Source organism: Xenopus laevis, chromosome 8L (genome assembly GCF_017654675.1).
Source record: "Xenopus laevis strain J_2021 chromosome 8L, Xenopus_laevis_v10.1, whole genome shotgun sequence".
Lineage (NCBI taxonomy): Eukaryota > Metazoa > Chordata > Amphibia > Anura > Pipidae > Xenopus > Xenopus laevis.
Genome location: NC_054385.1, coordinates 134,586,496 through 134,596,118, shown reverse-complemented (window position 1 = coordinate 134,596,118; position 9,623 = coordinate 134,586,496). Strand labels below are relative to the sequence as shown.

The following is a 9,623-nucleotide window of genomic DNA, read 5'->3' as shown; positions in this document are numbered from 1 at the left end:
CTGCTCTGTATTGGAGGGACAGAAGTCTGCAGGGATTTGAGGGACATTTTAGCTTAGGTAGCTTTGCTGGCTAGTAATCTACTGTTTCTCTTTAAACAACTGCCATATACGTTGACCTTGTAGGCATTGTTTGCCCAGTTTTTTGGACGCAGCCACTGAAGCACAGTTGCCAGAAAAAATATGCCATATAAATGCTGAAATAGTCATTTTTCGCCATAACGTTGACCTTGTAGACATTGTTTGCCCAGTTTTTTTGGACGCAGCCACTGAAGCACAGTTGCCAGAAAAAATATGCCATATAAATGCTGAAAATAGTAATTTTTCGCCATAACGTTGACCTTGTAGACATTGTTTGCCAGTTTTTTTGGTTGCAGCCACTGAAGCACAGTTGCCAGAAAAAATATGCCACATAAATGCTGAAAATAGTCATTTTTTGCCATATACGTTGAGTCAACGTATGGCAAAAAATGACTATTTTCAGCATTTATATGGCATATTTTTTCTGGCCTCTGTGCTTCAGTGGCTGTGGCCAAAAAAACTGGGCAAACAATGCCTACAAGGTCAACGTCGTTGACCTTGTAGCATTGTTTGCCCAGTTTTTTTGGCCACAGCCACTGAAAGCACAGAGGCCAGAAAAAATATGCCATATAAATGCTGAAAATAGTCATTTTTTTTGGTCGCAGCCACTGAAGCACAGTTGCCAGAAAATTATGCCATATAAATGCTGAAAATATAAATTTTTTTGGTTGCAGCCACTGAAGCACAGAGGCCAGAAAAATTATGCCATATAAATGCAGAAAATATGCATTTTTTTGGTCGCAGCCACTGAAGCACAGTTGACAGAAAAATTATGCCATATAAATGCTGAAAATATAAATTTTTTTGGTTGCAGCCACTGAAGCACAGAGGCCAGAAAAATTATGCCATATAAATGCAGAAAATATGCATTTTTTTGGTCGCAGCCACTGAAGCACAGTTGCCAGAAAAAATATGCCATATAAATGCTGAAAATAGTAATTTTTTGGTTGCAGCCACTGAAGCACAGAGGCCAGAAAAATTATGCCATATAAATGCAGAAAATATGCATTTGTTTGGTCGCAGCCACTGAAGCACAGTTGACAGAAAAATTATGCCATATAAATGCTGAAAATATAATTTTTTTGGTTGCAGCCACTGAAGCACAGAGGCCAGAAAAAATTATGTCATATAAATGCAGAAAATAGGCATTTTTTTGGTCGCAGCCACTGAAGCACAGAGGCCAGAAAAAATTTAAACCAGTAGGGTTTGCACCCTAGTTTGTAACGGTGGCGGAGGGAGGAGGAGGACGCTAAAGGACAGCTGTGTGTGGAGTCATGAGGCTTGAAGAGAAGGACAGCTGCATAGAAGTCAGAAACAAGTCTTCCGGCGTGCAGTAACCCTCCGAGATCCACCCCTCATTCATTTTAATAAAGGTCAGGTAATCGACACTTTTGTGACCTAGGCGAGTTCTCTTCTCAGTTACAATCCCTTCCTGCTGCACTGAAGGTCCTTCTGAGAGCACACTTGAGGCTGGGCAAGACAAGAGGTTCATGGCAAATTGTGACAGCTCTGGCCACAGATCAAGCCTGCGCACCCAGTAGTCCAGGGGTTCATCGCTCCTCAGAGTGTCGATATCTGCAGTTAATGCCAGGTAGTCCCGCTAACCTGCCGGTCGAGGCGTTCTTTGAGGGTGGATCCAGAAGGGTTGTGGCGCTGCCTTGGACAGAAAAACATTTGCATGTCTGAGTTACAGACTGGCCAAAGGGCTTTGTCCTTGCAGGTGTGCTCGTGGCAGGATTACTGGCACCTCTGCCCCTGGAATGTTGATGAGTTCCTGAAGTGACATCACCCTTAAAAGCATTGTACAACATGTTTTTGCAGGCTGGTTTGTAAATGCCGCATCTTTTTCGGACTTGTGGTATGTTGGTAACATTTCTGACACTTTATGCTTGTACCGAGGGTCTAGTAGCGTTGCGACCCAGTACAGGTCCTTCTCCTTAAGCCTCTTGATACGGGGGTCCTTCAACAGGCATGACAGCATGAAAGACCCCATTCTCACAAGGTTGGATGCAGAGCTATCCATCTCCGCTTCCTCATTATCAAGGACTGCATCATCCACGGTCTCCTCCCCCCAGCCACGTACAAGACCAGGGTCCCAAAAGGTCACCACTAGCCCCCTGGGAAGCCTGCTCCTGTTGGTCCTCCTCCTCCTCCTCCACAAAGCCACCTTCCTCCTCTGACTCCACTTCTGACACCTCTCCCTGCAATTGCAGCAGGTGCCTGGGCTCGTTCTGGTGATTCCGACCAGAAATTGTGCGCTTCCTGCTCCTCGTCACGCTGGTCTACAGCCTCATCTGTCACTCGTCGCACGGCACGCTCCAGGAAGAAAGCGAAGGGTATTAGGTCGCTGATGGTGCCTTCGGTGCGACTGACCATATTTGTCACCTCTTCAAAAGGTCGCATGAGCCTGCAGGCATCGCGCATAAGCACCCAGTAACGGGGGAAAAAAATCCCCAGCTGTGCAGATCCAGTCCTACCACCCAGTTCAAAAAGGTACTCGTTGACGGCCCTTTGTTGTTGCAGCAGACGTTTCCAACATAAGGAGCGTTGAATTCCAGCGAGTCTGGCTGTCAGAAATCAAACGCCTGACTGGCATGTTGTAGCGCTGCTGAATGTCAGCAAGGCGTGCCATGGCTGTGTAGGAACGTCTGAAATGGGCCGACACCTTTCTGGACTGGGTGAGAACGTCCTGGAATCCTGGGTACTTGGAGACAAAACGTTGGACTATTAAATTTAACACATGTGCCATGCAGGGCACATGTGTTAAATTGCCTAGTCTCAACGCTGCCAACAGATTGCTTCCATTGTCACACACCACTTTTCCGATCTGCAGTTTTGGTGTGGGGTCAGCCACCGATCGGCCTGTGACTGCAGAGATGACAGGAGTACAGATCCGGTATGGTTTTTGCTTTCCAGGCACGTCATCCCCAAGACAGCGTGACAACGGCGTACCTGCACGTCGAATAGCCTAGGGGAGCTGGGGGTGCACAGGTGTGGAGGAGGAGAAGGAGGACCCAGCAGCAGAGTAAGAAGAAGAAGAAGACGAGGTAGAGAGCGATGAGGAGTAGAGGTGGTGGCAGAACCGCGTGCAATCCGTGGCGGTGACACCAACTCCACTGTTGTTGTTGAGCTACCCATTCCCTGCTTCCCAGCCATTACCAAGTTCACCCAGTGGGCAGTGTAGGTGACATACCTGCCCTGACCATGCTTGGAGACCATGCGTCAGTAGTCATATGGACCTTTGGCCCAACACTAAGTGACAGAGATGCGGTAACTTGGCTCTGCACATGTTGGTACAGGTGTGGTATTCCCTTTTAGAAAAAAAATTGCGGCTGGGTACCTTCCACTGCGGTGTCCCAATTGCTACAAATTTGCGGAAGGCCTCAGAGTCCACCAGCTGGTATGGTAAAAGCTGGCGGGCTAAGAGTGCAGACAAGCCAGCTGTCAGACGCCGGGCAAGGGGGTGACAGTCAGACATTGGCTTCTTACGCTCAACATGGCCTTCACAGAAACTTGGCTGGTGGCAGATGACTGGGAATGGGAACAGGTGGTCAAGGTGGAAGGCGGAGTGGAGGGTGGTTCAGACGGTCAAGGAGAGCAGAGGTAGAGCAGTAAGATGCTGGACCAGAAGGAGTGTGGCTTTTTAGTTTGCCTGTTGCCTTTGAGGTGTTGCTCCCAAAGTGCTTTGTGCTTGCCGCTCATGTGCCTTCGCATAGAAGTTGTACCTATGTGGCTGTTGGGCTTACCAAGGCTCAGTTTCTGACTGCACTCATTGCAAATTACAATGCTTTTGTCAGAGGCACACACATTAAAAAAATCCCACACTGCTGACTTTTTGGAAGTGTGCGATCTGGCGGTAACAGTAGAAGTTGGCGGAGTTGGCGGTATTGGCGGCAATGGCGGGTGCGTTGGCCGGCTGAACACAGGTGCCGATACATGTTGTTGCCCTACTGATCCCTGCGGGCTGTCCTCCCTGCTTCTTCTAAGTCTTATTCTCCTACTGCCTCTCTGACTCTCCGTCTCTCCATCTGAACTACCCTCCTCTTGCTCTCTTCTACTAGGCACCCACAAAACATCAATCTCCTCATCATCATTCTCCTCAGATGCATCAATTTCTTCTGACACATCACAGAAGGAAGCAGCAGCGGGGACCTCCTCCTCATCACTCATTATGTCCATCTCTATCGTGTTCTCTGCCAGAATTAAATCTGGTGTAAGGTCCTCATCTCCTTCATCTTCTTCTGGCAATAATGGTTGTGCATTACTCAGTTCAAGAAACTCATTGGAAAATAACTCCTCTGACCCCAGTGAAGAAGGGGCACCGGTGGTGGAGGAAGTGTTACGTGGGGTGGCCATAGCAGTGGAGGATGAGGAGGATGTTGTGGTAAAGTTAGAAACGGTAGAGGATGGGTGTGCTGTGTAAGCCAGTCAACTACCTCTTCAGCATTTTGGGAGTTCAGGGTCATTGGCTTTTAAAACTGGGCAATTTGCTAGGGCCACAGGATTGCATAGCAGCACGGCCCCTAGCACGGCCTCTGCGTGGCGGCCTGCCTTTGCCTGGCATTATTTTTAAAAAAACAACAACAACAACAAAAACTCAGTTGGTTTTTCTGGAAACGATAATACACACAGCTAGATGGCGGGTTTGAAGAAAACACTGTGCAAATAATGCCTACAAAGTCAACGTATACACTACTACAGCGGTGGATACGGATTACGTAAAATATATGAATGCTGCTTGAAAAAAAGTAACTCAAGTGGTTTTTCTAGAGACGATAATATTATCAATATTTAGACAAAATGTGAACAAGGTCACACAGCTCGATGGCGGGTTGAAGAAAACAGTGTGCAAATAATGCCTACAAGGTCAACGTATACACTACTACAGCGGTGGATACGGATTACGTAAAATATATGAATGCTGCTTGAAAAAAAGTAACTCAAGTGGTTTTTCTAGAGACGATAATATTATCAATATTTAGACAAAATGTGAACAAGCTCACACAGCTCGATGGCGGGTTGAAGAAAACAGTGTGCAAATAATGCCTACAAGGTCAACGTATACACTACTACAGCGGTGGATACGGATTACGTAAAATATATGAATGCTGCTTGAAAAAAAGTAACTCAAGTGGTTTTTCTAGAGACGATAATATTATCAATATTTAGACAAAATGTGAACAAGGTCACACAGCTCGATGGCGGGTTGAAGAAAACAGTGTGCAAATAATGCCTACAAGGCCAACGTATACACTACTACAGCGGTGGATACGGATTACGTAAAATATATTATGGCTGCTTGAAAAAAGTGACTCCGGTGTTTTTTCTGGAGACGGTAATATTATGGATATTTAGACAGAATGGGAACAAGGTCACACAGCTCGATGGCGGGTTGAAGAAAACAGTGTGCAAATAATGCCTACAAGGCCAACGTATACACTACTACAGCGGTGGATACGGATTACGTAAAATATATGAATGCTGCTTGAAAAAAGTGACTCCGGTGTTTTTTCTGGAGACGGTAATATTATGGATATTTAGACAGAATGGGAACAAGGTCACACAGCTCGATGGCGGGTTGAAGAAAACAGTGTGCAAATAATGCCTACAAGGCCAACGTATACACTACTACAGCGGTGGATACGGATTACGTAAAATATATGAATGCTGCTTGAAAAAAGTGACTCCCGGTGTTTTTTCTGGAGACGGTAATATTATGGATATTTAGACAGAATGGGAACAAGGTCACACAGCTCGATGGCGGGTTGAAGAAAACAGTGTGCAAATAATGCCTACAGGGCAAATAATGCCTAAAAGGTCAACTTATACACTACTACAGCGGTAGTAAAATAAAAAAAGTAAAATAAAAAAAAATGAATATTAAAAAAAAAAAATTAAAGTTGGTGCTGCTGAACTACTAGGAGCAGCAGATTAGCACACCAGTCCCACTCCCCAACACTGCTAGACTAATAGCACTGGGCTCTTATAGTAGTAGTAGTAGTAGTAGTAGTAAAACAACAAAAAAATAAATAAAAGCAGTCCTTACAAGGACTACTGTTATTGCAGCAGTCAGCAGATGAGATCAGAAGCAGGACAGCTGCCCACTGCAGCTACATACAGAGCACTGCAGTAGAAGGTAGATTACTAGCCAGCAAAGCTACCTAAGCTTAAATGTCCCTCAAACCCCTGCAGACTTCTGTCCCTCCAATAACAGAGCAGTATCAAAACGATTACTAGCCAGCAAACTTTCAACTGTCCCTGAAATCACTAACAGGCAGCAGCTCTCTCCCTACACTATCTCTTCAGCACACACAGGCAGAGTGAAAAAACGCTGCAGGGCTTCGGTTTTTATAGGGAAGGGGAGTGGTCCAGGGGAGAGCTTCCTGATTGGCTGCCATGTACCTGCTGGTCTGGGGTGAGAGGGCAAAAAAAAGCGCCAACAATGGCGAACCCAAAATGGCGAACGTCGCGCGACGTTCGCGAACTTCCGGCGAGCGCGAACACCCGATGTTCGCGCGAACAAGTTCGCCGGCGAACAGTTCGCGACATCTCTACTCTTTACTCTCCTGTTTCTTCTCCTCCTTTTTCACGACAATTCTTTTACCAATTTTTCCTTTTTCACTCACCCTTTCAGGTGACACAATGTCAATAGAAGCATCCATATTCTCCACGGTTTCATCATCTATTCTTTCCATCACATCCACCTTTCTCACCTCTTCCTCCGTTTCAACATCTTGTTTTACTACTTCCATCTTTTGTTTTCTCACTGGACAAGCCGCATACAAATGCCCTGTTTCAAAACAAAAATTACACTTCTTCGGACTTGTACAGTTCTTCTCCTCATGTTCCGACTCTCCACAAAACTTGCATGCTTCACATGTATCAGCTACATGCCCGTAACTTCGGCATTTCCTACAGAAGACAGGCATTCCACTAAAGAAAACGTCAATATTTACTTTTCCCATCCGTACTCTTGCTGGCGGCATTTTCTTCTCCAAAAACCAAGCACTGAACTTGTATTTTGATGTCCACAAGCCATGTTCGTTCCAAATTTTGCCTCCAAACTTCAGCCTCTTACAATACTGACTTAGCACCGCAGTAATTTCCTTCAAAGGTAGTACTGGTGAGTAGGTCTTTACCACCAGAACCACTTCTTCCTGGTCAAAGTGTGGCAACACCTTGAAACCTACTAAACGGTCTTCGTTCTTCTTCTCCTCCATCACTTTCAAGAAGCGCAGAAAAGACTTCTCCTCAATGAACGTCACATCATATATCCCTCTTCTGGGATAATCCTGCAACGCCAAGATCTCCTCCTTCTTTACCTTTCCCAGGTCGTAAAGAATTATCTTCACGACGTACGCCAACCTCCTTTCCTCACTCGATGGATCCAAGGAAATGATCCGCATCGAGTTCCTCACCCTTGCGAACAAAGGAACCTCCTCTCCAGCCGCAATCTTCACTCCTTCCAGAGCAGTCATCGTCACCGACTTCGCACTTTCAGTTTCCTCACTGAAGCGCTAGTGTTAGCTCACGTGTCAGCTCGATCACTCCCGGCTTCACCCTTGGCTTGGGATCTCACCGGAGTAGGTGACCGCCTCTCGTTGCCCGGAGTAAATATGCTCTTATAAGAACAAACTCCCTCCAGGCACCCAATGGCTTCGATACTAGCTGTTCCCCGAAGGTACTACACTTGATCTTAGCCAAAAGGCAGAGAAGCGATCCAGGAATGTCAGTTTAAGATAAAATCTAACATTCCAACACATTACCATGTGTTGACCTGTGCCTAGTAAGCCTCAACTTCCCTATCCCATAATACCATAGGGAGAGAAAAAAAGGGCAAAGTCTTCTTCATTTCCATATCGGTCAAAGTTGACCAATCACAAGAGGACTTTCCAATCCATGTTAAAGACTGCCTGTCAACAACATAGCCCTTTGCCTAGACTCTATGACAATTTGACATTGCCGCTATCCGGTAATACTATAGGGAGAGAAAAAAACAGCAAAGTCTTCTTCATTACCATATCGGTCAAAGTTGACCAATCACAAGAGGACTTTCCAATCCATGTTAAAGACTGCCTGTCAAACAACATAGCCTTTTGCCTACTATAGATTCCTCCTTGCCATACAAAGAATAGGAAGACCCACAGCCTTCTATGACAAGAGCTGCCAGTCCCATATGTCTTTGCCTAAGCACTCCCATGATAAAATCTAACATTCCAACACATAGCCATGTGTTGACCTGTGCCTAGTAAGCCTCAACTTCCCTATCCCGTAATACCATAGGGAGAGAAAAAAGGGCAAAGTCTTCTTCATTTCCATATCGGTCAAAGTTGACCAATCACAAGAGGACTTGTTCGCGACATCTCTACTCTTTACTCTCCTGTTTCTTCTCCTCCTTTTTCACGACAATTCTTTTACCAATTTTTCCTTTTTCACTCACCCTTTCAGGTGACACAATGTCAATAGAAGCATCCATATTCTCCACGGTTTCATCATCTATTCTTTCCATCACATCCACCTTTCTCACCTCTTCCTCCGTTTCAACATCTTGTTTTACTACTTCCATCTTTTGTTTTCTCACTGGACAAGCCGCATACAAATGCCCTGTTTCAAAACAAAAATTACACTTCTTCGGACTTGTACAGTTCTTCTCCTCATGTCCCGACTCTCCACAAAACTTGCATGCTTCACATGTATCAGCTACATGCCCGTAACTTCGGCATTTCCTACAGAAGACAGGCATTCCACTAAAGAAAACGTCAATATTTACTTTTCCCATCCGTACTCTTGCTGGCGGCATTTTCTTCTCCAAAAACCAAGCACTGAACTTGTATTTTGATGTCCACAAGCCATGTTCGTTCCAAATTTTGCCTCCAAACTTCAGCCTCTTACAATACTGACTTAGCACCGCAGTAATTTCCTTCAAAGGTAGTACTGGTGAGTAGGTCTTTACCACCAGAACCACTTCTTCCTGGTCAAAGTGTGGCAACACCTTGAAACCTACTAAACGGTCTTCGTTCTTCTTCTCCTCCATCACTTTCAAGAAGCGCAGAAAAGACTTCTCCTCAATGAACGTCACATCATATATCCCTCTTCTGGGATAATCCTGCAACGCCAAGATCTCCTCCTTCTTTACCTTTCCCAGGTCGTAAAGAATTATCTTCACGACGTACGCCAACCTCCTTTCCTCACTCGATGGATCCAAGGAAATGATCCGCATCGAGTTCCTCACCCTTGCGAACAAAGGAACCTCCTCTCCAGCCGCAATCTTCACTCCTTCCAGAGCAGTCATCGTCACCGACTTCGCACTTTCAGTTTCCTCACTGAAGCGCTAGTGTTAGCTCACGTGTCAGCTCGATCACTCCCGGCTTCACCCTTGGCTTGGGATCTCACCGGAGTAGGTGACCGCCTCTCGTTGCCCGGAGTAAATATGCTCTTATAAGAACAAACTCCCTCCAGGCACCCAATGGCTTCGATACTAGCTGTTCCCCGAAGGTACTACACTTGATCTTAGCCAAAAGGCAGAGAAGCGATCCAGGAATGTC

General features: G+C 45.7%; 2 protein-coding genes across 2 annotated transcripts; both read right to left on the bottom strand.

Annotated features, from left to right (window-relative positions):
- Positions 1–6,629: 6,629 nt before the first annotated feature.
- On the bottom strand, positions 6,630–7,810 carry LOC121397364 (zinc finger CCHC domain-containing protein 3-like). The gene has a single exon (XM_041574011.1). It carries the CDS (start codon positions 7,554–7,556, stop codon positions 6,630–6,632), a length of 927 nt encoding a protein of 308 aa, XP_041429945.1. The 5' UTR covers positions 7,557–7,810.
- A 633-nt stretch (positions 7,811–8,443) lies between these two features.
- LOC121397363 (zinc finger CCHC domain-containing protein 3-like) lies at positions 8,444–9,623 on the bottom strand. Its single transcript, XM_041574010.1, has one exon. It carries the CDS (start codon positions 9,368–9,370, stop codon positions 8,444–8,446), a length of 927 nt encoding a protein of 308 aa, XP_041429944.1. The 5' UTR covers positions 9,371–9,623.

What these genes read in the sequence shown, in the direction of transcription:
- LOC121397364 (XM_041574011.1), bottom strand. Translation starts at nt 7,556, where the DNA reads ATGACTGCTCTGGAAGGAGTGAAGATTGCGGCTGGAGAGGAGGTTCCT.
- LOC121397363 (XM_041574010.1), bottom strand. Translation starts at nt 9,370, where the DNA reads ATGACTGCTCTGGAAGGAGTGAAGATTGCGGCTGGAGAGGAGGTTCCT.